The sequence below is a fragment of the Podarcis vaucheri genome (assembly GCF_965113315.1).
Source record: "Podarcis vaucheri genome assembly, chromosome: 1".
Lineage (NCBI taxonomy): Eukaryota > Metazoa > Chordata > Lepidosauria > Squamata > Lacertidae > Podarcis > Podarcis vaucheri.
In genome coordinates, this window is record NC_138759.1 from 21746462 (window position 1) to 21773046 (window position 26585).

The 26585-nt window shown below is 40.2% G+C and overlaps 1 protein-coding gene across 4 annotated transcripts in view; it reads left to right on the forward strand.

The window, feature by feature from the left end:
• The first annotated feature begins 604 nt into the window (after nt 1-604).
• The window catches only part of DICER1 (dicer 1, ribonuclease III), a 50284-nt gene continuing 24303 nt past the window's right edge, over nt 605-26585 (forward strand). Inside the window, exons 1-13 of one of the 4 annotated variants that reach the window (XR_014221287.1) lie at nt 605-870; nt 10357-10423; nt 11618-11713; nt 13944-14136; nt 15486-15648; nt 16178-16308; nt 17630-17764; nt 19005-19165; nt 19453-19621; nt 21500-21972; nt 23428-23560; nt 24652-24779; nt 25791-25929. Coding sequence is in view for 3 of the 4 variants with exons in the window: in XM_082228748.1 (XP_082084874.1) it covers nt 13993-14136; nt 15486-15648; nt 16178-16308; nt 17630-17764; nt 19005-19165; nt 19453-19621; nt 21500-21972; nt 23428-23560; nt 24537-24779; nt 25791-25945 (1907 nt within the window). In the remaining variant the exon portion in view is untranslated. Of the gene's footprint in view, nt 871-10356; nt 10424-11617; nt 11714-13943; nt 14137-15485; nt 15649-16177; nt 16309-17629; nt 17765-19004; nt 19166-19452; nt 19622-21499; nt 21973-23427; nt 23561-24536; nt 24780-25790; nt 25946-26585 lie in introns of those variants that run through there. The other 3 variants (XM_082228748.1, XM_082228746.1, XM_082228747.1) reach the window with 3 other exon arrangements.

Here is a 26585-nt window from a genome sequence, read left to right on the forward strand (position 1 = left end):
GGTCTGGTCCTTCCCCTGCCCGCCCCCCTAATATTTTTAAGAGGGTCTCTTCTCCATTCTTCAGAGAGTAGCTGTAGGTGGGGAAGCAGAAAAAGCTCCACTCTGCAGTTTCAAATCCAAAATCTTAGGCGCAAAATGCACCTTGGAACAATGGCAATTTCGAACGCTGACTAGAACTCATGGGACATCCATGCAAGTCAAGCTGAATGCTGGCAGATTCAGGGCAGAGCACATAGTCAACCTACAGCAATGCTTCCCAATAACTGCTGCTGGAAGCCACAGGGTCCTGCTTGCGGATTCCCCACCACGGGCGGATCGACTGACCCAGAAGGGCTTCCCTTGCATTCCCTTCACTAAGCGAGCGCTCTGGCAACCCCGCGCCGCAGCCATCAGCGCACGCGAGCCTCTGCCCAAGCGAAGCCCCGCCCCCTACCCGTTTACACTGCCTCCCGCCACCCGATTGGTCCGCCCCTCCACCTTTCACCTCTCACCCGGCCCTCCTCTCCAATCGCGCCCGCCGTTTCATCGGCGCAAATTCAGGCGAGTGTGGTTTCTCTCCTTCTCTCTCTCTCTCCTGTGCGCTGGTCTACGCATAGCGAAGGCGGCGGCGAGTCCCGGATTCTCAGAACGCTTCTGCGCCAGCAGCGCAGAGTCGGGCCCTATAGGCGGAGGAGGGTGGAGCTCCTTTTGCGTAGGCAGGGGCGGGGAGGAGGCTTGTCCTAACCGGGCCCAGGTGAATGGAGGAGCCTGACAGTTAAAAGAGGCGGAGGCGGCGAAATGGCGGCGGCGGCGGCGGGGGAAGGAGCGGCAGCGGCATAATGAGGCGACGCCTGTAACCGGGGCAGCTCCAGGCTGGGTCCCGCCTGGCAGGTAGGAGGCTCCACCCGGCCCTTCTCCTTCCCTCACAACCCGCTCGCCTCCTTCGCTTGGCTGCTCCTCAACGGGCCTGCCCTGGAGCCCAGCACTTGCCGCGGGGGGGGGGGGCGGCTTCCCTTTCTTTCTCCCCTCAGCGGAGCTGTGGGCCGCCGCCGGGTGGGAGGAGGAGGAGGAGGAGGAGGAAGGGCGCCTTTGTCTTCCTCTCAGCCTCGCATTCTCCCTCCCGGTGTCTGTCTATGTCTCGCCCAGGCGGCGCGGTCGGGCCTCCGCTCAGCTTAATCCGCCTCCTTTCCGTTTCCCTAAAGGGGGTGGGCGGCCGTGTCGCCTTTATTTCGCTTTATTTCCTCCTCCCCACGCGCAGCAAGCTTCCTCCCGCTGCTCTTTGTCTCCCCGGGGATATCCCGCTTTCTGCAGTTTGGCGAACTCCCAGGGGGGAAGAAGGGTTCAGAATTCCAACGTTTTCTCTGTTTATTTTTTATTTTTTGATCAAATGCTCTTCCCTCTCCGGCCACCCGCCCATGAATCTGAAATGCATCCCCCTTAAGGCTGCGTTCCTTCTCAAGAGTAGATCCACTAGTATTAACGGGGCCCATGGGAGCCATGTGCGCTGAGCGTGATGAACGTTGGATGCAGCTCATAAGTTTCACCCAGCAGTTCCGAGAAGGCACCCGTGCTACTGGCACATTTCTGTCTTAAACACCCGCAGTAATGCCAAATAAAACATCCTGTGTCTTTGTTTTAAAAAGAATGGTGGTGCTCGATAAAGCATTTGCTTCCTGTGGAGACAAGTCTCGTTGGGGTCTGTGAGACTCTTTTCTCTCTCTCTCCATTTTCTTTTTAAAAAATGAGGTATGGATCAGGCTGTGGAGGGGAGGGATGTTCAGCGTCCATGTGCTCCTACGGGTATAATTCATGAGGCTGCCACACTTTGCATTAAGAGAGCAGCTAGATGTGCTTCCTTGTCTCCCACCCCAGCCAATTGTGTGGGCCATAGGGCAGCAGCAGCAGCAGAAATGGGCTTTCGCAGGCATGCTCTTCTTTTTTCCTCCCAGTTCCTTGTCCTACTTCATCCATTGTCCTTTAGGATTACCAGAACACAATGTCCCAAGAAATAAGGGGTCTCACTATAACACTGTGGGCTTACAGGGGTTTGAATTGAAGTGACTGCCATTGATCCATGTCAACGAGGCTAGAATAAATAAGAGATGTCTGGTAACCTCGATTTTTCCTGTGCACGCTGCTGCCTCACGTCTGTTCCTGCTGTCTGTCTCTGCCATTGTTGGGATAACAGGAGGGTTCTTTCTTTTACACACACACACACACACACTTACACTTTAAACTAACTCGGTTTTCTTGGAATAAATATATTTTCCCTTTTCATCCCTCTGTTTGCAACTGAGCAAAAAAAGATGTGAATTTTATTCACTGCTGCTTCTAATGTTTCCCTCGTGGCTCCATGAGTAGATTGGAATTGTAACTTCATAGTGAGGGCAAGGTGGTGGTAGGGTTTTGTTTACTATGTTTACTGTATCAATCAAGCTTTAAGTAACACCAAATAATAAACTGGATGTTTTACTGTGGTAGAGTAATCTTTTGAAAGGCATGATTTTTAAAGCAGAATTCCCTTGATGTATTGTAGCAAATTTTCTGCTCTTGATGAGTGTAAGGAGACACTAATCACATGATGCAGAGGTAGTATTTTATATTCTGTATAATCTTGGCCCATTACAGTCTCAGTAATGGGAAGAAGCTAGCTCTCTTCATGCTCATTATGTTTGGGCTGTGCGTTCGATAGTTTGCTATGGAACAGTGATCCTACAGTTTATCCAGTAACATTTCATGAGGTTCTTTGTTCATCCAAGCAACAATAAAGCAATTTTGCCCCTTGGTAACACTCTACAAGTATTATCCTGATTCACTGCATTCTCTTCAATATACAGTACCAGCTATCACCTTTAAAGAACTTAAAGGGATAAGTGAAATTTCACAGCTTTAACAAAAGTGCCCATTGCTACTGCTGGGGAAGAGGAATTAATTCTTCAGGGGGTTGGACTAGATGATCCTCAGGGTCCCTTCCAACTCTACAGTTCTGATTCCCGTTAACTACAGTTTCTGACACTTGTTGCTGCTTCAAGAACTTTGTCTTTTCACCCTTTGCCTGATAAGAATATCTGCACCATTATTTCTGCTGCTGCCACCCTGTATTCTTTTCCCATGGGGAAAAGAAGCTTGATTGGTGAGGCAATTTTGGGAAGGCAAAATTACTAGCAGAGAAAGGGTTAATTAATCCCCTTCTTTTTTCCTAACTGCAATTTCAAATGCCATGTTTGTTACAAAGGAAAGGAAAAAGTTGCAGGCAACTCTGTAAAGCAGTCATGGGGAACAGATGATCCTCCAGAAGTTGTTTGATTTCATCTTCCATCATCCTTGACTATTGACCATGCCAAGTGAAACTGATGGAAATGAGTCTGACAATATATTCAGGGCCACAGGTCCACCACTCTTGATGTTATGTGTAATTTGTCCCTCAGAGTACAGTGGTACCTCGGGTTACATACGCTTCAGGTTACAGACTCCGCTAACCCAGAAATAGTTCTTCAGGTTAAGAACTTGGCTTCAGGATCAGAACAGAAGTCGTGCTTCGGCGGCGCGGCGGCCCCATTAGCTAAAGTGGTGTTTCAGGTTAAGAGCAGTTTCAGGTTAAGAACAGACCTCCGGAACAAATGAAGTACTTAACCTGAGGTACTACTGTACAATTCTACACCTTGAAGGGCAAGTTGTGAAGGTTGGAAGAGGTTATAAAGCTTCTTTTTGAGGAAACTATCCAGAAGCCTACTTTCTATGCTGATATAATGCCCTGTCACTAGAACTGGCAACCCCATAAGAGCCATAGTATTTGAATGTAAACTGCAGAGAAATGGATGTAATTGCTAGTGCTATGAATTGGTGGAGGTGGACAGGTGCTGTCAGGACTACAGTCAGAACTATCTATCAGGACTGTGTGATTGTATCCTCCCCAAATTGAAATAAGCCTTTTAGCATTTACTGAAAATGTATTAAATGGAAGCTGATTCTTCAACAAGTCAAACTCTAAAACCATCAGAGATCAGTTATGACACCGCCGCAATGTTAAGAATGCCAAAAGAATAATTGCTGAGCTGACTTCACAACCAGAAATGATTAGTCCTTTTAACTATTTCTTTGAACTCTGGTTTCTCTTCAGATCGTATAATTTTTTCACCTTTTATTAACTGTGTACCTTAGTTAAAAAGTTTGGGTATGAGAGTCAAATAATTTTTTTATTTTAAAAATCTGTATTCTACTTTTCTTCTGGAAGGAACTCAAGGCGACTCACAATGAAATAGGATATCTACTAGAAATTCAGTTACAACAAAAAGTATACCTGACACCAGAGAGCTTCAATATTCTAAGGGCTAGAACACTTGACCCATCTTATGACTATTATTTATTAAATTCATACCCTGCCCTTCCTTTGAATGAGCCCATAAATTATTTTGTGCTTTGAGCTACTTCCTGTGTATCTGAGAGCCCCTAGCTAGATATTTATGGATATTTATGCATATTTATGGAAAATTACCTGAAATCTTGAGACTTTTATAACATTAGGAATTCTGACCATCTTCTTGTTCCAGGTATTGTGCAAGTTTTTCTTCCTTGCTGTTAAGTTATCGCTTATCCAAACCTTATTTTTATGCAGCACAAGGGATTCCACTATACTTTGGGCAATATATCCAACATCACTAGAATAATCAATATCCTGATATCTAAATAGCAGTTCTAATGCAACCTAGAACTACTTGTCTTCATGCTAATATTTTTAATATTATTTCCTTCGAGGGCATGTGCCCTCAGCCTTTTCACATGTTTCATCCAAAAAATTGATCATCCTTCCGGTTACGTTCTAATTTATAGGTATTATTCAATTCTCTCCTGCCTATGTCTTTATCTGAAAGGTTGATGAGATGAGGTGAGGCTGAACTGTTCAAACTTTGCCCTCACCTGCCATTCTTGACTGGAGGCAACTTCAGTTGGCCATCCCTTTCTCTGTAAGAGTGGCTCCTACTGCTCTGGGGAATCATGTGCAGCAGTTTCCCTGTCCATGCATTCAGTTTCCTCTCCAGCTTAGGATATGCATGAATATACCTGCTTCTCTGTATAGTCCCTTGCTGAATCGGGCACATGTTGCAAAGGATATCATTAAAAAAATAGTAATGCCTCAGAATGGGTTATTAGACTTGATACAATTCTTTCTGATTGTGGATGCTCCTAGCCAAGAAGTATTGGCAGCAGTAGTAACTTGGTGAACATTACTATAGTCCTGTGATTAGTTTTAACTGTTTTTAATACTGAATTTTAAATAGTTGTAACCTGCACTGAGTCTTGGTGGTGAAGGGCAGGTAATAAATGTAATAATGTAATCATTTATATAATAATCCTACTGTCAAAGCAGGCATTTTTTTTAAAAAAGGGCAGGGATGCGGAACATGTGGCCCTCCATATGTTGCTGGTCTACACCCCCATCATCTTGGGCCATTGGCCATGTTGGCTGTGACTGATGGAAATCCAACAGCATATGGAGGGTCACAGGCTCCCCATTCCTCTTTCAAGGGGAAGTTAGAAATTCCACAATATTGATCCTGTCACAAAGTGGACAGATCAATAAATTACGGTGGTGGTTTTAGAAGATGCTTTTATCTGAAGCGAAACAATGAATGTCATGACAAGTTCATGAACTCTGGTGGTTGCAATCTAGAACCCAAGAGATATATTGGAGAGAAGCAGAGAGCTAGTCAGTGTTTCCAAATTAGGAGTATTATTCACATGCTTCTAACCTTAGCTGAAACTACTTGAGTGGGTGATGGCAACGCAAAATTGGTATTCTGCATCCTGTATTTGGTTTCTGATAGTTTAGCTGGGCCCACATACAGCTAAACTAAATCCGTGAGAGTGAGCTCGCTCTCTTCAATCATATGTAACCTTTACAGGGCAAGAGCCATTTAATACATTTCTTTTCTGATCTTGCTTAATTAGGCATGTGGAATAAACCTCCATCCAGTAATTGGAAGTGCTACAACAAACTTTCTGTATTCAAAGAAATTGTTTAACAGCCTATAAGAGCACAGCTAGGAGTGCTTGAGAGGTATATAAAGTGAACGATGTGATTGCAGGTGGAACCTAACAACACACATTTTCTTGAAACGAGGCTCTGGACTATAACTATTACATCAGTTCCAGCCAGGTTGGTAAAGGTTGCTTTAAATGCTACAGTTGAAACAAAAGTCTTCCTCTGTACCTTGAAAATTAACAACAGAATGGCCTGGCACCAAATATGCTAAATGTTGCTTTCACACATAAATGTATATAATTATATAGAAATAATATAATTAATGCACTAGCAAAATTTCTGTAGGAAAGAAAATGTGGGAAAATAAACTTTAAAGCACATTTCCTTCAAATTGGCGCAAGGAAATGAACAGAGGTCTGAAGTCAGTGGGAACCATTTGGATAGATCTCCTGGATATGGAAAAAGGCTTCCACATGTAGACTGACCGTCCTTTCATGCAAGAAGTTTTCATGACTTATGCTCTTAAGGAGCATGCTGAACTCAGTTTTCAAATGTAAATGTATATGTTAAGGAGTTTAACAATAAAGTAGAGTGTTTTGAAAACTGAAGTAATATTTTTATTGTCAACATCAAATTAAACATGTATTAACAATTTCTGCTAAAAATGTGTGTTATCAATGTGTCACTTATGTGAATTGTGTATGAGTTCATGCTTATCAAAATAAGAAATAAAAGTGTTGCTGACCTGCCCCCTTAGTGGCGACTAGACTGTTTTGGCATTTCTATCCTCGTTTCTAGCACTTCACCGTTTTATCTCAGGGAATGAATGACCGAGACGCCGTTGCTGCCCTGATACAACCAGTAGAATGGGAAATGGTGACAATATCTTTAGTCTTCAGACAAGATATGATTATAGCTCCTTTACGGTAAACTTTTGAAGTACCTTATAAAATTGGGAGCCTTATGAGAATTACTCTAGTGACCCATGTGCTATATGTATGTTATTTCAGGCCTCAACAGTGGATATTGTTTCCCCTGTACAAGAAGATAATTTATAAGTTGCCTTTGGCCTCCAGAAGTTGCTAGATTTGCTCACATTAGCTGCCCAAGTGAGTTCACTCAGGGGAATTCTTCAACATCCAGATTGCACTTGATACAAGCTTCTCCAGCTGTATGCAGAAGACTCTTGGTTTGAGCAGGAAACATCCATGAGCTGTAACTGGCTTGATCTCTTGGAGGTTGTTCTGGAGCTGGAAGCTTTCCAATTGGTGTAGGGGAGGGGTACTGTTGGTTTTTTTTGGGGGGGGAGCTTCCTAAGTTTCAAGACCCATGCCATTCTACAGGTCTGGGACATTTAAGCCCATGTTTAAGAAAATTAGCTAGGGCTGATGATGTCTGCATAGAAAGTGCTTGTTTAAAGGGCTTCCTTGGTGAGAAATGTGGCACAGCCATTCCTTAATGAGTTGAACACACATTTCCTTTGAATAGTTTGGCAGTTTGCCAGCTCCAACTCAGTAGTGTAGAAAAGAGAAGTATATGATTTACATTTATGCAAATCTTGTGTCTGGAAACCACACATAGGCAGCTGCTATGCTCCCATGAAGTAAAAAATGGTTGAGGCTCTGAAAAGACCCCAGCTCTACCATTTGCCTCTAGTGTTGTTATGGAAAAGGAAGCTTATATCAGTGAGTCCTAAGTTTATAAAGTATGGAAAAAACTGACTCTGCAGACCTGACTGCAAGATTAGTCTCAGTTTGGTTTATCACCTTTTTTTTTCTTAAGTGAATGATTTAACAGTTGGAGGGAAAGTGTTAAAGGTATTTCTAGATAGTTTTTGTGTTCAAAATCTCATATTTCGCATTATTATTTGAAAGTAATTGCATCCTGAAAAATCCGGTGCATTTTTTTAAAAAGCTTTTAATGTTAAACTTTGATAGCTTTGGAATTCTAAAATTTAAGTAGGTTTCATTATACTTCAAACTAAGGAGTTGCCAAATTTCAGTGTCTGCATTTTAAAAGACCAGCACTAAGAAGCAATATGGAGCCTTTAACTTTTACAATATTCTTAGAGCATAGGACTTAGTATTACTGGGCATGTATGCTAGGATTAAACTAGCAGTTGCACAAATAAAAACACATTTATATGACACACATGGCTTTGTACGTACTGTGGTCACACAATCTCCTTGCATAAAGAAATAAAATGGAAAACAGCATGCTCCATACTTAGCAGATATTCCTTTTCCTTACATTGGATCTTTATCTGTAAAATAAATTTACTGGTGAGTGGTGCTGCTTTAGGACTAGGAGTATTGCTGCTGTGAGGCTATGCTTCCTGGCAAATGGTATATGACTTTGACCATCAAACAGAAGCTGGCTGGCTGCCTGCCTGCCTGCCTGCCTTCCTGCTGCAACAGGCCTTTTGTCCAGAGGAGAGCACCAACACAATCAACATGGTAATATGATGTAAGCTTGCACTTTCCTACTAGAACTTGGCTCAGTCTTTTGCGTGAAGCCTGTCTAGCAGTATGTTAGCTTAGGAACTGAAAGGGCCTGCTGCACCGAGGGCAGCAGTATCCAGTTTATATTTTTCTGTCAGCTACACTTCTACTCTTCTGTTTACACCACTTTTGAGGAAAACTAATGGCCTCCATCTTAATCTTAAATATTTTGGCGATTGAAGTGATGAGTTACCAGTGTCAAGGTGGGATAGACCAATGAAATGTTTCTGTTCAGACAAATGTTCTGATTGTAATGAAAGGCAGCATTACCTTTTATCTTGCCAGGGAAGACTAAATTCTGTTTTAATTCAGTGAAATTTTACAGGATTGAAAGCAACCGCAGAGTTTCTGTGGAAAAAGGAAGCAGGTTTGTGTTCATTGGCATAACCATACCTATTTATTACAGAAACATTGGGCAGAAACTACAGCTGAGATTCCTGTGGTTTCACCATGGTTTTAGCAAGGGCAGCCATCTGCTGCAAACTTTTCAAGGTCTGGTATCTTTACTTGGTTTGCAGTGTGGAATAATCATTGCCCCACACAATCAGCATGGGATTAATCAGGATGGCAAATCTGTGGTCCTGCAGATCTGGTTGGACTGTCATTTCCACGGTGGCTGGAGATGATGGGAGCTGGAGTCAAACAACATCTGGAGGGCCACAGGTTCCCCACCCTGCTTTAGCCGGAAGGGTATAATAAATTTATGAGGAAAGAAGATGGTGTAGTCTGACACAAAATAGTGTGTTATGCTGTGTGCTGAATTTCTGTCGCATATTGGGGATATGTTCATTGCAGAAGGACCATCTAAACTGTAATCGTGTTCCATGCCACCCCTTGATCTGGGTTACAGCTGAGATAGGAAGATTAACAGTTCTGGCTGGATATTTTGTTTTGGTACTTTCCCAATGTGAACCTGAATACCCACACCCCAAAGCTGCTGTTGATAATAGCCTCAATATTCTTCACTGATAGTGAACTGCTTTTTCAACTCCTGTGGATGAATTTTGTCTTGCTCTTTGCTAAATAGGCTGTTTTTGGACTACACAGACTAGAAGCATGCTGTTAAGAATTTGATTTCACTTGGCTAAAATGCATGGGAAATAGAACAGTTAAACTGAAAAGCCTATTAACATTTAATTTTTAAAACCAATAAGTGTCCATTGATTTCTGTACCGTTCTCGTAGTGAAGTGGGAAAGGGGTTGTTGATACATTTCCTTGTTTTACATGAAGACACACAAATGGGCAATGAGGACACACAAATGGGCAATGGTTATCTGTTTTGCCATTTTTCTCAGTATGTATAATAAATAATGTGGTAGTTGTGTTTGAAATTTGCAATAAAATGGATGCCAGTCACTTCTGCCCTATAACATAGGGCTGTTTTCAACTAATGAATCGCGTCAGTGGAATCCCTGCACAAGGAACTCGGCTTGCGTATCAGGGCTCCCCCCCCCTGTGCCCCCCAAATGGCTTTGGTGGGTCAGGAGAAACCCCAGAACAGCAGATAGTGTGAAGTGGGGAAGACAGTAGGAATCGTTCTGTCTGGCAGAAGGATTGCCTTAGCACAACTTCGAATTCCTCCAAAGTGAATATTAAGTTTCCCTAAGATTTCATTTTCATAGTGAAAGAAAGTGAAGTAGAACCAGTTGTAAACCTAATTGATGTTAGTGAACAATTGTTTTAACAGGTAAAGTAGAAAATAAGCTAATATGTTCAGGCCCTTAATCTTTCAGACACTCACTGTCTGCATCCTTGGCCAAAAAGGACTTTTGAAGGGTAATGTGCTGTTCTCCAGAGCTAAACATTAAAATGCAAGGATGAAGAGTATTGCATGGTGTGGTTGGGTTTTATTAGAGTTTTTGAAAATGTGCTGTCTTTTTATTGCCTTCTAGGATATCTAGGTTTGAAACAAAGTTACAGGCTTGGAAACTCTGGATAAGCTCAATATCAAGATTCAAGGTAGAAAAATGCTAACGTGTGCTCCTTAATGCTATGGTGCTCCTTAACTTTTAAATGCTACTTGGGCTAGAAGTTTACTCATTAAGATTGTTTCATTTTATTCTGACTTTGTTTTAACTTTTAAAAATGACCTGCTATCAGCATACTATTTCCCTTTCTGAACAGTTCATTAGGAGTAGGAAATTGTCTTTCATTCAGTACATAAAATGTAAAACTTTTACTCTATATTGTGGTTACCAAATCCTTGATGATTTTTACCAGTATGGATTTATTTATTTTTACGTTTAAAATGTAATGTTGCATAATGATCTTATTAAATTCTCAAGGATAATTATTTAAAAATGGCATCCATATTTTAGAAAATGATTATATGTATCTTCTACAATGGCTGGGAACCTTGCTGCTTTAGTCATTTTGATAAGTATAAATATACACGTTCTTACTCAACCTGTAGAAAGAGTAGAAGCCATTATCCCTGCTGCTTCATATGTAAAAAGGACTCTTTCTTAAAACTAATATTTGTCTTTATTTAATGAAGAATTATTATGCTGGTTTATTGTTGTATATTGGCCATGTTCACCATTTTTGTATAACTCAATTTATTAACATTATAAAATAAAACTTGAAGAGTTTATCCTTTTAATAACAATATTTTTCATTTTTACTGGGGTGGTGGAAGAAATATTCATTCAGGAACTTCTGTTATCCCAGCTTCTAGATACAAGGGATTTGTGGTATAACACAGGGCTTACCATGATAATTTTCTTTACTTAGCTTTAAAGCTCTCAAATCTAGCAAAAACTGTTTAGGGTCAATATGGTCACTTAATGCATTATTTCCTCCCCTTCCCGCATATGTGGCTCCTTGTACAGGAGTTCCTTTGGGTCTTTCCATCCTCTTCATTGACAGCCCTCTCAAAAACTGACATTTTCGGTTGCAGGGAGGGCTGGCACATCCAAAGATGGATTGAACTAACTTTTTTCTCTCCACCCCTTCTTGTTTTTAATAACACTTTATTTCAAATTTAATAACACAGTTTATGTACATCAGCTATCTGAGTATTATAAATTGTTCTAAAGAGAAACTACAAATAGAAATCCACTTTTGACTGAAATCTTGAATGGAATCTTATTCTTAATATGTGTAAAAGTATTTTAGCTCTTCGCTAACAATATTCTTATATTGATTGAGCAGGAGCTGAGCAGCAATGTGGTTAGCCTCGAAGCAGATATAATGGTGTCAAAATGCAGTTCAGAGAACATATACTTAGAGGGCACAGAAACTAATATGGTAAGTCTGTATCTAATTCAATCAGAAATCACTATCTTTTTAAATAGTCTACATAATGCTGGCATTTCTTTGGAAGAAAACTTCAAATCACATTGCTCAATTTCTCTTACGACTGTTGGGAGGAATTCACCATTGGGGTCTTCTGATCGTTCCATCAGCACAAACATTTCAGCTTGCCATCGGAACCAGAGGCGTCGCTCAACAGCAGTAGCGAGTAGACCCCCATCGCACCCGTGCCTCCATCCCCTCAAGCTTCCAAACCCTTTTACTGGATCATTTGCCTTTGGGGAGATACACCAGGGGTGCTGCTGGGTCCCCAGCACCCAAAACTTCCTTTTGGTTTTTTTCCCGGAGCTCACGGCACCTTTGTGAAGTTCCAATCTCCTGTTGAGCTCGGATTTCCCCGGAGAGGTTAAATCCGCGTACGAAATGGCCCATGCAGCACCCATATTTTTTTTGAATTGCTGTATATTGCTAATAATTCTAAAACAAAACTTTTTGGGTTTCTGAAAAAGCAATCTATATTGTGTTAAATTGAGGAGTTTAGTTTTGAAACTTTATATACGACTTATTATTAAAGTGGTGATAGTACTTTTTGTGGTTATGTTTATTGGTTCATAGCTTTTTCAATATCTAGGTTTTCTTTTCTGTACAGGAAACTGGTATAATTAAGTACTTGCAACATACTTGTTTGGAGTTAATGCCCCCTTAAAATAAAATCAAAACCAGTATAAAGAGAATTGAACTAATGCAAAGCACAAAATATATGTATGACTTTATATTGAGCTTAGTCCATGAACTCTATTCTTGTGGCAGCTGGAAGTTAATATCACTATTTACCAGTGTGTGGCCTATATCTTAACAATGTTTAAGGGATCAGGTAGGGTAAAGCAATTGCAAACTATCTTCCCCTGTCAAGCATTATTTCTCTCAATACCTTCACATAGAATTTGCACTCTAGGCAGAGATTGGATAAGGTGGTGATGTGCCTTATCCTGCAACTTCACCAATGCAGGTAGAGGTGATACCTATTTTGATCTTGTTTGTGGACATTTCTATTTAAAATAAGTTTTCAAATCACTTCAATTGTTTAGTTATTGTTTGACATTAATAATAGTAACTACTTATAGCAGCGGTTCCCAATCAGCTAAGTACTGTTTTTCAAAAACCAAGTCGTGGAACCACTACTTTTGAAAATGTTGATATCTCTGTGGTGGTTTTTGTTATGTTAATTTTGCCACACACCTCCTGGGTGGGTAATGCAGAGCCTCTGAGGTCCGCAGACCACCAGTTGGGAACCACTGGCTTATAGCATTAGTATCTTTTCAAAGTGCAATTAAATGGAGGCTATCCCCCACACCGCCCATAGCAATCTACAGTGAGAACGTAGTGGAATAATTGCTGTTAAGTGCTATAGGTTGAGAGAACATTCCAGTTTAATTTGGAGAATAGCAAGGACAGGTATAACTCAGGATTACAAGTATTTTCATCATCTGAGTTCCTCTTCATTTAACTGCACTGAATGAGCATGTTATAGGGAAAGTGGGTACTGCCTTGTTTGCTGGGTATATCTGTGGTGCTTTCCATTACTTGTTTGGTCTCAATTTTCCAACCGTGGCATGTGGAAATAAACTTTCAATTATTTACGGATTTTTAAAAACGTTATATGATATTCTTTGGTTTACTGCACAAGACCATAAGGAGGTAGGTATGCAAAATTCAAGTTGAAAGTCCATGAAATATAGTTGAGTTAGTCCTTAAGTGATTAACATAATCTGTCCAGGATGGAGAGCTCATATAATGTAGTGGTGAAAGAGCAATGATCTGGAAGGTTGCCAGTTTAATCTTATATTTGCTACTAACTCCCTAAGTTACTTTAGGCAAGCCACTTTAGGCATTACCTAGTGCCCATTTGCACTACTTACATAGCTGTTGTGGTATTTACATAGCACTTGCAGTGAGATATGATTTATACGACTCGTTTTGAACATTGAGAACACTATGCAAATACTCCTTTTATTCTATTATTATTACTATTGATAGCATTGCTGCCTGTATTCGGCTGAATTTTATCATACTGGAATATTGCCTGTAGTTTGTCTTTGAAGATTCCATGGGCATATTTAAAAACGTAAAACCTGAGTTGAAAAGTCATACTGTAAAAGTTTTAATTTTTATTCTGTAAGATATGATTAGTAACTGGTTTCAACGCTCTTTCCCCCCCTCACAGTAAGCTGTGTTGGAACAAAAATGCAATGAAAGAAACACTGGATGAATGAATGAAAAGCCCTGCTTTGCAGTTCCTCAGCATGGCAGGACTACAACTCATGACCCCTGCTTCCTCACCAATGGGTCCTTTTTTTGGACTTCCATGGCAACAAGAAGCAATTCATGATAATATTTACACACCAAGAAAATACCAGGTACTAATGACAATGTTAATATTTGTTAAGCAAAATCTGGCTGCTTCCTGGAGACTGACTATGAGGCTGGTATCCGTCTTACATGCATTTCCATTAGAATGAACCACAGTGAAAAGAGACCCTTTTCTCTTCTTCGCTAACACTAGAAGCAGTGAAGATATCAGCACTAGTGTCTTGGGCTTACTGAGATAATTTATTATAGCGCCAGCAATTAGCTTGTCACACTTGAGGGATATTTGACTAAACAGAAGAGTATTTGATTAAAGTGCTCATAGTCTTACCATGAAGTTGCTACTTTGATGAAGATTAAATAAATAAGAGTGAATAAAAATATGTGAGGAAACATCCGTGACAATAAGCAGTCTTCCTCTGTGCATAAATGGAACTACTTTCTTTTCTATTATCATTATTATTTGTCACCTGTGTCTTGCCTTTGTCATGGGCTGAATGATTCCATCTGCTCAGCCCCTCCCCTGCCTGAGAGGACGTCTTCTGGTCTCTACTTCCTAGTAGACAGGAACTATGTGGAAACACCAAGAAAAAACAAAGATGAGCGCAGGAAATGCCACTTGTATAATCCTGCCATCATATGATGTTTCTGTTCTGATATCAGACTTAATTATGATTTTTATTTTGGAAGTCTTAAAACAACTTTGAGAGCCTCTAAGGCAGGCATCCCCAAACTCGGCCCTCCAGATGTTTTGGGACTACAACTCCCATCATCCCTAGCTTACAGGACCAGTGGTCAGGGATGATGAGGATATATGGGGATATAAAGCGGAACATAAGCATTCTAAATAAATAAGAGCTCAGTAAAACTTTCAGAACTGCATGTTTCAAGAACACTGCTCTGCATTTTAAAGTGATTCTGGCAAATTACAACTTTTATGAAAAATTCACACAACGTCAGTTGTTTTAAAGGTTTGAATACTAAATATTTTAGAGCTGATTTAGGTAAGCCATTTGTTGCTCATACTGAAGTCTTTGTGTCACTACTCCTGTAAGCTCATCCATGCAACAAAGTTATATTAGAAGAGGATTTCAGGGGATAAGGATCTTAAGGTCCTGTTGAAAACTTTACATGACAGTTTGCTGTACTGCAACTATTCCATGTGTAAAGCGTTCACAGAAAAATTCCAAAAGGTATATCACAGGGTGGAAGGAGAAATGTCAGATAGACTTTTAGATGTTTTAGGTATGCAGTTCATTGACTTTCTTTGGCTGATACATCAGAGAGACATCTGTGTCTTGAATTGTCTTTCATTGAGTCAGCTGAAACCTGTCTACATGTAATTTTAAGGCTTCTTTTTTAAAAAAATAAATAAAACATTTTCTATTTGCCAATACAGGTTGAACTGCTGGAAGCAGCTCTGGATCATAATACAATAGTCTGTTTAAACACTGGCTCAGGGAAGACTTTTATTGCAGTACTACTCATTAAAGAACTGTCTTATCAGATCAGGGGAGATTTTAACAAAAATGGGAAAAGAACAGTATTCTTGGTCAACTCTGGTAAGGAAGTAATACACATTTTTGTACGGGACATAATTGATAAGGATTGGATAAGTGTTCAAACTGTACCATAAAATTAGTGGGCAATACTATAGCATTTTCAAATTAAGTAGTACCATAATTTTATAATGTTAATTTTGTATTAAGGTGTTATGGTGCTATACTACAGTTAACACTATACTACAGGAATGTTAATTCTGGTCCTAACCAGTTTCTTTAATTAAAAAAAGAAAGCATGGCCACCTAGCACTAATTAAAAGCTTGTTTAACACCCCCATGCCAAAACTTTTTTTTGAAAGTAAAATTTTTTGTTGGGTAAAAATAGAAGAATTACAGAGAAAATAAAGATGACAGTGATTGGTTGATTGCATTTTATGGATGCCCTGTAAAATGTGAGTGAATGAAGCATGACAATCACACACTAAATGCTTGCTATGGAATCACCCCTATGATTGCATGTACACAGTTGGAATCCCATTTCAAAGTAGTTGCTTTGCTGCCTAAATTCCACTTTTTCTTCCCTATACAGCAAACCAAGTTGCTCAGCAAGTGTCAACTGTTAGGACACATTCAGATCTCAAAGTGGGAGAGTATTCAAGTTTGGAAATAACTGAAGCATGGACAAAAGAGAAATGGAACCAAGAATTTGCTAAGTATCAGGTAAGGCAAATTAATATACCATGTTGTTGTTGTTGTTTAGTTATTTAGTCGTGTCCAACTCTTCCACTGCCTCCTGCAGTTTGGTCAAACTTATGCTGGTAGCTTTGAGAACACTGTCCAACCATCTCGTCCTCTGTCGTCCCCTTCTCCTTGTTCCCTCCATCTTTCCCAACATCAGGGTCTTTTCCAGGGAGTCTTCTCTTCTCATGAGGTGGCCAAAGTATTGGAGTCTCAGCTTCAGGATCTGTCCTTCCAGTGAGCACTCAGGGCTGATTTCCTTCAGAATGAATAGGTTTGATCTTCTTGCAGTCCATGGGACTCTCAAGAGTCTCCTCCAGCACCATAGTTCAAAAGCATCAATTCTTCGACGATCAGCCTTCTTTATGGTCTAGCTCTCACTTCCATACATCACTACAGGGAAAACCATAGCTTTAATATACCATAAGCCCCTGCAAATTATAAACCAGTGTCATAGTTTAAGGTTTTATTGTTTTTAGGATGATTTGCAAAGTCTCCACCCTCCTCGTTCTGCCCGGACACTGAGGTCCAGCACTGAGGGCCTTCTGGCGGTTCCCTCGCTGCAAGAAGCCAAGTTACAGGGAACCAGGCAGAGGGCCTTCTCAGTAGTGGCACCTGCCCTGTGGAATGCCCTCCCCCCAGATGTCAAAAAGAAAAACAACTACCAGACTTTTAGAAGACATCTGAAGGCAGCCCTGTTTAGGGAATCTTTTAATGTTTAACAGACCACTGTATTTTAATATTTTCTTGGACGCTGCCCAGAGTGGCTGGGGAAACCCAGCTAGATGGGCGGGGTATAAAATGCTATGGAGGTTATCTGTAGGCATTTCATACCTATATTCCAGTACTACCCCAGCCCACTAAAAGATGAGCACAACAGTAGAGACTACTTAACCACTAAAAACCTGGGTAGATTAAAATGTTTAGCATGGCTCCTAAAAACCAGTACCAGATGTGTTTTCCTGGGGAGAGCATTCCACAGATGGGGAGTCACTACTGAGCAGCATGTTCAAAAGATTTATACCCCACTCTTTAGCCAGAAAGGCTCCTGGAGAGGCTCACAAGTCTAGTTTGGTCCTTAGTGTAGATGGAAATGGAATATTTTATTTCAGTTGAGTGGTCTTTGGGCAGAATTAAAATTCACTTCACTTAATGTTGTCTCAGGTACAAGTGAATGGTCAATTGTTTGTTTTAACCTGCATTTTGTATAGAGGGAAGAATGAATGCTTAATTTTTATTAATGCGGACTGAAAATCTTATAAAATAACATTCAGTTTTTTTCTTCCATCTCTTCATATTTCAGGTTCTGGTAATGACCTGTCGTGTCGCTTTGAATATTTTTAAAAATGACCATTTATCCCTGTCAAACATTAATCTTCTTATTTTTGATGAGTGCCATCTTGCAATTCAGGATCACCCCTATCGAGAAATTATGCAGGTAGGTTGTGACCCTTCTATATAGCTTTAACCACTGACAAAACAAATAAGTAGGCAAACTGAAGAGTTTGCATATTACGCATTAATATTTAACTTACCTTGGCATTTATTAATTTTTATCCGTTTTTGGACTGGCCTTCAGATTACTCTCTAAATTGGGGGTATCCACCTCCCCCTTGCTTCTAGAATAAATGAACAGACCATAATAGGCAGCACTGGTTGAAGTCTGTGCTTTCCTTGACTTGCATTCCTACCCCCATGTGGGCACTGCTGCTCACTCAGTGTGCACCAAGCTTCCTTCTCTGTATTTCTCTCATTCTCGTGCCAGCTGCTTTCCCTTGAGGAAATAGTTCTCCCACTTGCCAAGGATTGGGGTGGAGGGATTGCATTTCTTTGCTCATCAGATGCTGCAAAGTGACTGGGAACGGAGCCAGTGCAGACAGAATGGTCAATAATAAACTATTTTTGTCCTCAGTGTGCAAGGATAGTTGTGCCTCTTACGTTTCGAAGTTCTCTTCAGTCACCGCCGACTGTAATGGTTAACAGAGTCAGAAGCCTGCTATAAGTTTTGGGAGGCTAATGAAGGTGGAATTGGCCTGATTAAACATGTTCCATCAAGGAGGTCTAAAAGTGGAGCACTAGATGCTGTTTTAAATGTTGGCAGGCTTCCTTGAAACTATCCAGTGAACGAGTTGGCAGAAAATTTGTGGTGACCTCTCATTGCCAAATGTTAAATCAGAAACATCAGGAGAGCTTACTAAGTAGCCATTACATTGCACAAATCAATGAACCTGGGCTTGCACCTGGTTCTGCAGAGTTCTTGGGCTTCCTCCTTTGGAAGCATGCAGTTGAGGGATTGAAGCTACATTAATTTTCCCTTATTTAGGATCACATGACCTATAGGACTTCAAAACTGTTATCCTACTCCACTAACTTGAAAAGTTGTTTAAAATAAAAGTCCTGTTACTTTTAAATATCAAAATATTAGAAGGATCAATTCCAGTTCTGGGGTCACCAGGTTTATGTGTGTGAGGCATGAACTCTTTTTTTTCATCCCCCCTGCAGGAGTTCAGTAAGCCTCTTCTCTTATTCATTCTGCTCCTCTAGGATTTGTGTCATGCTGGAAAAGAAGGTGCAGAACGTCACTGTTCGCCACTGGGTTCCTTTTCTTGATTTGGATCCCCCCCCACCCTACTTAAGAGCAAACTTAACATTGCAGGTTATTCTGGTTTATTTTTCAGCTTTGTGAGAGTTGTCCATCATGCCCCCGAATTTTAGGATTAACAGCTTCCATTTTAAATGGGAAATGTGATCCAGCAGAGTTGGAAGAGAAGATTCAGAAATTGGAGAACATTCTAAAGAGTAGTGCGGAAACTGCAACTGATTTAGTGGTTTTGGACAGGTACATTTTGTTATTTTTGAATTTTGTGTTGAATACTATTCATAAAAAAACGCGTTGGAAGAGGTGACTTGATATCTATATGCTTGGTGTGCTGTTGTTGTTTTAAATAAAAATTAATCTAAACACTCAACAGCATTCTTTAAACCTATTTCAATAAAGTAAGGCCAGGTTGAATTTGCATTTTGCTGTGCAGCCCATATAGCTTTTTAGAATTACCAAATCTGTAATTGTGCCATTTAAATAGCAGTTTAAAATGTGGCTGACAAGCTTGTTTGTTTGTGTTAAAGGTATACTTCTCAGCCTTGTGAGATTGTGGTAGATTGTGGACCATATGCTGACAAAAGTGGGCTCTATGAAAGGTTGTTAACGGAGCTGGATGATGCACTTCACTTTCTGAATGATTGCAACATATCTGTAATGTGTAGAGAGAGAGATTCTACCTTAATTTCTAAACAGGTATGGGCACATGATTTATCATTGTTCCTGCATTGCTTAACTGCAGTTTGGTCTAGCCTCTTAATAGAAATATTTACTGCTTTCTTCCAGAAATACTGCCACTTTTAAATTATTCGTACTCATTATTAAGACAATCAGTTTGGCAAGGTAGCATACATTTTCAGCTACTTCTCCAGAATATCAGTCTTTAGTACTTCAGCCAAGTATGGGAAAGAAAGTGCACTTCAAATAATGACCAAGTGGTAGGCAGGGGACTGAGGTCACTCTTGATGCTAATTTGCTCAGTACCACAAAATTTTACATGTCTCAGAATCTGTCCCTTGTTTTACCTAGTCTGAGATTATTTTATGACATCTGAACAAATATACAGTAGAAACTTTCCAAGATTTTCCCTACAAGCAGCTTGTACTTGAGCAAGAAAAAGTAGTTCAGGCTGTGATCTGTTTCAGTCATGAACTTGCTTTATGAACTTGTATATTTCTAATCTTCACACCTTCCTGGGTGTTCCAATTCCCTCCCTCACAGCCTTTTTCATGGCAACTATAGTTTTCCTTGGCATATTGAACCAGTGTGACACAATGAGTTTCGGGATCTGTTATGGAGGGATACTATAGTTTGCAGTAATGATAATTTGTGCAGTTTGGACATCAAGACAAATTACGGTTAGCGCATAATAACCTTAGATCATGCTGCAGGTGTACTGATTTGTTTTATCCCACTTCACCCCCATGGTGTTTCCACAATATTGCTTACGAAACTAACAAAATTGTGAAAGCTATTTTTAATTAGCAAAGTGAAAACACAGTGGAACAAATTTCAGAATCTCTAGATGAACCCTCCTTCGTGTGTCTTACCTAGAACTACAGGTTCTTCACAAAGTATGGTAACAAGTATTGATGCACAATTCTGTGATTGTCTGCCATGTCTCTCTGCTAAACCTTTAGCATTCAGAATCTGGTCATCTATCAAACCAGACCAATGTGTGATTTAAAAAAAACAAAATCCCAGGAAAATGTAGCTATGCAGTTCATTCCCTTCCTTTGTTGCCTTCTGAAATGATACTTATCTGGAACAGTAATCCCTTTACAGTGGTACCTTGGGTTAAGTACTTAATTCGTTCCGGAGGTCCGTTCTTAACCTGAAACTGTTCTTAACCTGAAGCACCACTTTAGCTAATGGGGCCTCCTGCTGCCGCTGCGCCGCCAGCGCATGATTTCTGTTCTCATCCTGAAGCAAATTTCTTAACCTGAGGTACTGTTTCTGGGTTAGTGGAGTCTGTAACCTGAAGCGTCTGTAACCTGAAGCGTATTTAACCCGAGGTACCACTGTATGTATCATTAGTTTATCTACAAAGAAGCAAATGTAAATTGCAGTTCTCCCCCCACCCTTTAAATCAGAAGTCGGCAACCTAAGGCTCATGGGCTAGTTCCAGCCCATGAGTTTCCTGGTGTGGGGATTCCATGCTTTTTTTTTTATGGTGCCATTTTTTTTCTCGCCATGGGGACCGACTTCTGGGTCGGAAGAGTGCTGGAAATAGCATGTGTGCGTTTGCACAGGCGCTTCTTTGTCCTGGAAGTGCACCGGAAATAGCGAGTGCACACTTGCACAGGTGCTCCTCACCCGGAGGAGTGCCAATATACGTTATTTCCGGCTCACTTCCAGGACGGAGGAGCACCTGTGCACATGCGCACACGCTGGAAATAGCTTGCGCATGGGCATGGATGCTCCAACCCACCGAGAGGTTTGCCGGGGAGTGGACCGGACCGGCCTCAGAAAAATTTGCCAACCCCTGCTCTAAATAATGGTTTGCAGGCTCAGTGTAAGCTGTGTCGACTGCTACAGTGCCATACCAAACTGATGAATTTAATTTGTTTGCAGATACTGTCAGACTGCCGAGCAGTGTTGCTTGTTCTGGGACCCTGGTGTGCTGATAAAGTAGCTGGGATGATGGTGAGAGAGCTACAGAAGTACATAAAGCATGAGCAAGAGGAGCTGCACAGGAAATTTTTATTGTTTACAGATACTTTCCTAAGGAAAATACATGCACTCTGTGAAGAGCACTTCTCACCTGCCTCACTTGACCTGAAATTTGTAACCCCAAAAGTAATAAAACTGCTTGAAATTTTGCGTAAATACAAGCCCTATGAACGGCAACAGTTTGAAAGTGTTGAGTGGTATAATAATCGGAATCAGGATAATTATGTGTCCTGGAGTGATTCTGAGGATGAGGACGAAGATGAAGAAATAGAGGAGAAAGAGAAAACAGAAACTAATTTTCCTTCTCCATTTACTAATATTTTATGTGGAATTATTTTTGTGGAAAGAAGATACACAGCAGTTGTTTTGAACAGGTATGGTTCCTTAAAAAAAAAAATTATGAATTACAAAAGAGCTAATTGAACGCTAATCCGGAATTATTATAGAAGAAATATGTCCAAATGCTCATGAAGCCTGCTAGTTTTTGCAAATATCTGCAAACCACACTTCATAAAAAGAAGAAAAAGATGGTCTATATAGCCACAACATAACGTAAAAACCTTTAAGAATTAGCAAAAGCAACTTCTAAATTTATTTAAATGATTTAAATGTAGTAAGGCTATGTGGAATATGTAGTTATCAACTGTTTAAAAGCTTAGGATAATTTTTAAATAGAATTCAGAAGGTTTTTTTACCACAAATACCAGGCACACAAAGAAAGGTGATAATATACAGAGTAATAAGAGAAAGGCACTAATGTATGTATGTATGTATGTATGTATGTATGTATGTATGTATGTATATAGAGATAAAACAACTTCCACTTTTCTGTTTAAAAGTATCCTGACTAGTTTTGTGTATTGCCACAATTCATGTCCTCTTCATAAATGGAAAAACTAAAGCCTTGTTAACAGAAACAAATTTAATTTGGGCTGCTTTATGGTATACAAGATTTGTAACAAAGCAACAACTAAAACAGTAAATAAACAGTGCTTCAGGTTAAGCACTTTGCTTCAGGATGAGAACAGAAATTGTGCTCCGGCGGCGCGGCAGCAGCAGGAGGCCCCATTAGCTAAAGTGGTGCTTCAGGTTAAGAACAGTTTCAGGTTAAGTACAGACCTCCGGAACGAATTAAGTACTCATCCTGAGGTACCACTGTACTTCCCAATGAGGGATAAAATTAGTTGCTGGCAGAGAGAGCAAGAAAGGAAAACACTTGCAATTTCCTTGATTTCTCTGCCAAAGAAAAGAGAAGCACTGCTGTGTGTGAATATATGGCAGCAGTCTCCTTCACAGAAATGTAGGGCAGGGCAGGGCAAGGTCTGGCCATGGCTACTTGTAGAGGCTGTTAGAACCACAGGCCACTTAAAGCATGATGGATTTTAAATCTTCCCTTGTCAAGTGGGTAATGTGTAAATTAAGCCAGTGGAAGCTTATCATCAGAATGACTAAATCCAGGAACAGGTTTCCAAGAGACTAGGAATTTCCTATGGATTCGCTTTTCTCAGAAATAAGAACCTTGGTTTTGCTGCATGGTGGGGTTATGTGACAATCAGTCCCAACTAAATTGGCACTCACTATTTTGTTAGATACAATATTTTCTCTTCTAGACTTTGGGACCATTAAGAATACATGAACTAAATGTTCTTGATGTTCTTTTATTCTTCAAAAGTAAGGCTATCTTTCTCTGTGTCGGGTATAGAACCACTGGAGGAATTTATTTTAAGAATTTTAAATGCAAATGCCACCTTGATATCAAGAAGATGATTAGCTTACATTTTTCTCAACTATTTTCTCAACTACTTCCAAAATGTGTATAATGTGTTTAGGTTGATAAAAGAAGCTGGCAAACAAGACCCAGAGCTGGCTTACATCAGCAGCAATTTTATAACTGGACATGGCATTGGAAAGAATCAGCCCCGTAGTAAACAGATGGAAGTAGAATTCCGAAAGCAGGAAGAGGTAACTTTAATGAAAATAATTGTACAAAAATGCTGTATAGTTGCTTAACCTTTAGAACCTTTGCAAAGTCCAGAGATTCTGCATCTTACAAATTCTGCATAGTTCTTATAGATCAGTATGTAGAAGCACATGAGTTTCTGAAGCAAACCTGAATTTTAAAACAAAAATGACAAACAGCAGCTGGCTGAAATTGTACTTCTTATGAGCTAAGGTTTATGTTGAATACTACAGAATGAAAAATTTTATTCCTGGTTTAAAACTTTAGCTGTTTTTCAAAATGTTACTTTGATATCAGATTTGTAGTCTCCGTGAAGGTACTGTAAATGCCCTGTTTCTGAAATACTGATAGTTTTAGTTCTTTTTGTGTGAGTGACACACACAAAATGAAATGTAAAGAAAAATGCAACTTTTAAAACAAAATCATATTTTTTTCTAAAAGCAGCGATAAAATTTAACAGGCTGGGTCCCTCCTCCCCAGAAAAATGTAACGGGCTTTAGTTTTACACTTTGGCAAAAGTGTGCCAGCCTGCTTTCAAAGGTGAATAATACCTGTTTTTAAGAAGGAATAGAACAGACAACATCATGGAATTCTTTAGTGTCCGCCACCCCCGTAAGACCAAAGTTGCTGTGTGATCTGATTTCCATCGTCTGCATCAAAGACTTCAAAACCAGTGGGTTTCTATCAAAGGCCTCTGTGGTGATAAAAATAGTGGTTTGCTTCTAGGGCTGTTACAATATTTACCTTGTTAGTTTGAAGAAGAGCTGAAAGTATTCAAATCCCACTTTTTTCTAGTAAGCTGTTTTTCTAATTACAAAATTATTTTTCTGGTTAAAACCTGTCTTTGCTAACTGATGGCTTGTGAACAAATTTGTACACTTGATTATTGAATTCTGAAGTATGTATTAAACTTTTGTCAAGCTGATGATTTAATAACTGATTGGTCTTAGATATGTATCTTCTTGGTTGCTTTTGTAGGTACTTAGAAAATTTCGAGCGCACGAGACCAACTTACTAATTGCAACTAGTATTGTAGAAGAGGGTGTTGACATACCAAAATGCAATTTGGTGGTTCGTTTTGATTTGCCCACAGAATATCGTTCCTATGTGCAGTCCAAAGGAAGGGCCAGGGCACCTATCTCGAATTACATCATGTTAGCAGATTCAGACAAAATCAAATGTTTTGAAGAAGATCTTAAAACATACAAGGCAATTGAGAAGGTATGTGGCAAAAGAGAATGAGTAACAAATAAAAATTGCTAGACACTCAAGCAGCAATAAAAATGGGGGAAAGGGTGCTTGGCCCCAATCAAAACACTGTTCTTAGAAGAAATATGGTGAACCTGGGCTGAAGAAGACTTAAGGGCTGGAGACTTGAGAATCCAAGCTTAATTGAAAATTATGCCTTGAAAAATGATAGGAGGAAGTGACTAGGGCAGAAGGTTTGAATATCAGTTGTTTGGATGGGTTGGAAAAGCTGCAGGAAGGGGCCTAGTGAGTAAAGTGTGAGGGGTGGGTTAAATAAAAATTCAGTCCCTAGGTGCCTCAGGGTCTGAAAAAGGATCTGGCCAGCCTTTTCCCCCAGGCCTACTACATAGCAGATGAGTAAAAGGATGGAAGACTCCCCCCCCCTTTCCTTAATTTAGACAAATATTCCAGGTATGAACATTCATTTGAGACTTCCACCTCCATTTCTGTTTTCACTACACCCTGTAACAGGTTGCAAATTTCCCACAAAATGTACTGTTGGCCAATACTGATTCAGCCCCTTCCATTTGTGATGCCCAGGGCAAGTGCCCTCTTTAAAGGTGGTGGGGGTAGCTAAAAGTGGCAAATCAGTTATTGGAGCTAGTCAGTAGCTTTTGTATACAGTATGAGGAGGTTGTAACATAGCTAGGGCTTAGCCGCAGCTGCTTAATACAGCTCTAGGTAGTTTCTCTCTTCATTCCCCCACATTCTTATACTGAATTATTTAAGCGTCTGGGGAAAAATCATTGCAGTTTTGAAAGGTTTAGTCTGCCGTCTTGATTCAAAATCATGTCTAATTGTACAGCTAGAATCCAGCTTCTTGATATTGGAAACCAATTGATATTGCAAAATTTGGCTATATTTTAAGAGGTGTCAAAATGCATGGAGAACAGGGGGAAAAAATAGACATTAAACTTTGCAAAATACATAGATCAGTTCTGAGTTACATAGAATTATCATCACTGTCATATGTATATTTTAAAGATCCTGAGGAACAAATGCTCGAAGTCTGTGGATACTAGTGAAACCGAAAATGAACCCATTATAGATGACGATGATATATTCCCACCATATGTGCTAAGACCAGAAGACGGCGGTCCGAGAGTCACAATAAACACTGCTATTGGGCACATTAATAGGTATGAAATTTATTGGTGTTTCAATTTTGACATAATTTGCTGAATTTCTAATACAGCCTGCTTTAGCCTGAGGGGAACTGTCTTTAGATCTGAGGAAATTGTTCTGGTAGTGCTATGGTTTCCCTTTATTAAAAGAATAAGGCAATCACATCTTTAAAAATTTTGATTTATATCATTATTAGGATACTCGTGCGGAAGAATGTTTTAATGGTACAGAAGAATTTGCTTATGTTTTAAATCCCCCTATAAGGATCAACAAGTATTGTTCTGTGAACTTGAAATTGTTCCGCTCAGGGAAGCAACTAATCATACCAGTTACCCTGCTCTCTTGCTATGTTATCTTCCACTTAGCATGGCTCACTGGCATAAATAAATGCTGACCAGTGTATGTCTTACACAGCAACACAAAACCCCTTTGTGCTGGGTTGGAGTTAGAGCCAAGCACTAGTGGGTGGAAGTTCTGCTGGCAGGATCCTTTCTGGCTGCAGACAGTGGACAGGCCTCAAATTTGATTAATCACTGCCTTTCACCCACCTTACCCATGCATGGTGCTCCCTTACTCTTAAAGGTAAAGGGACCCTTGACCATTAGGTCCAGTCGTGGCCGACTCTGGGGTTGCGGCGCTTATCTCGCTTTATTG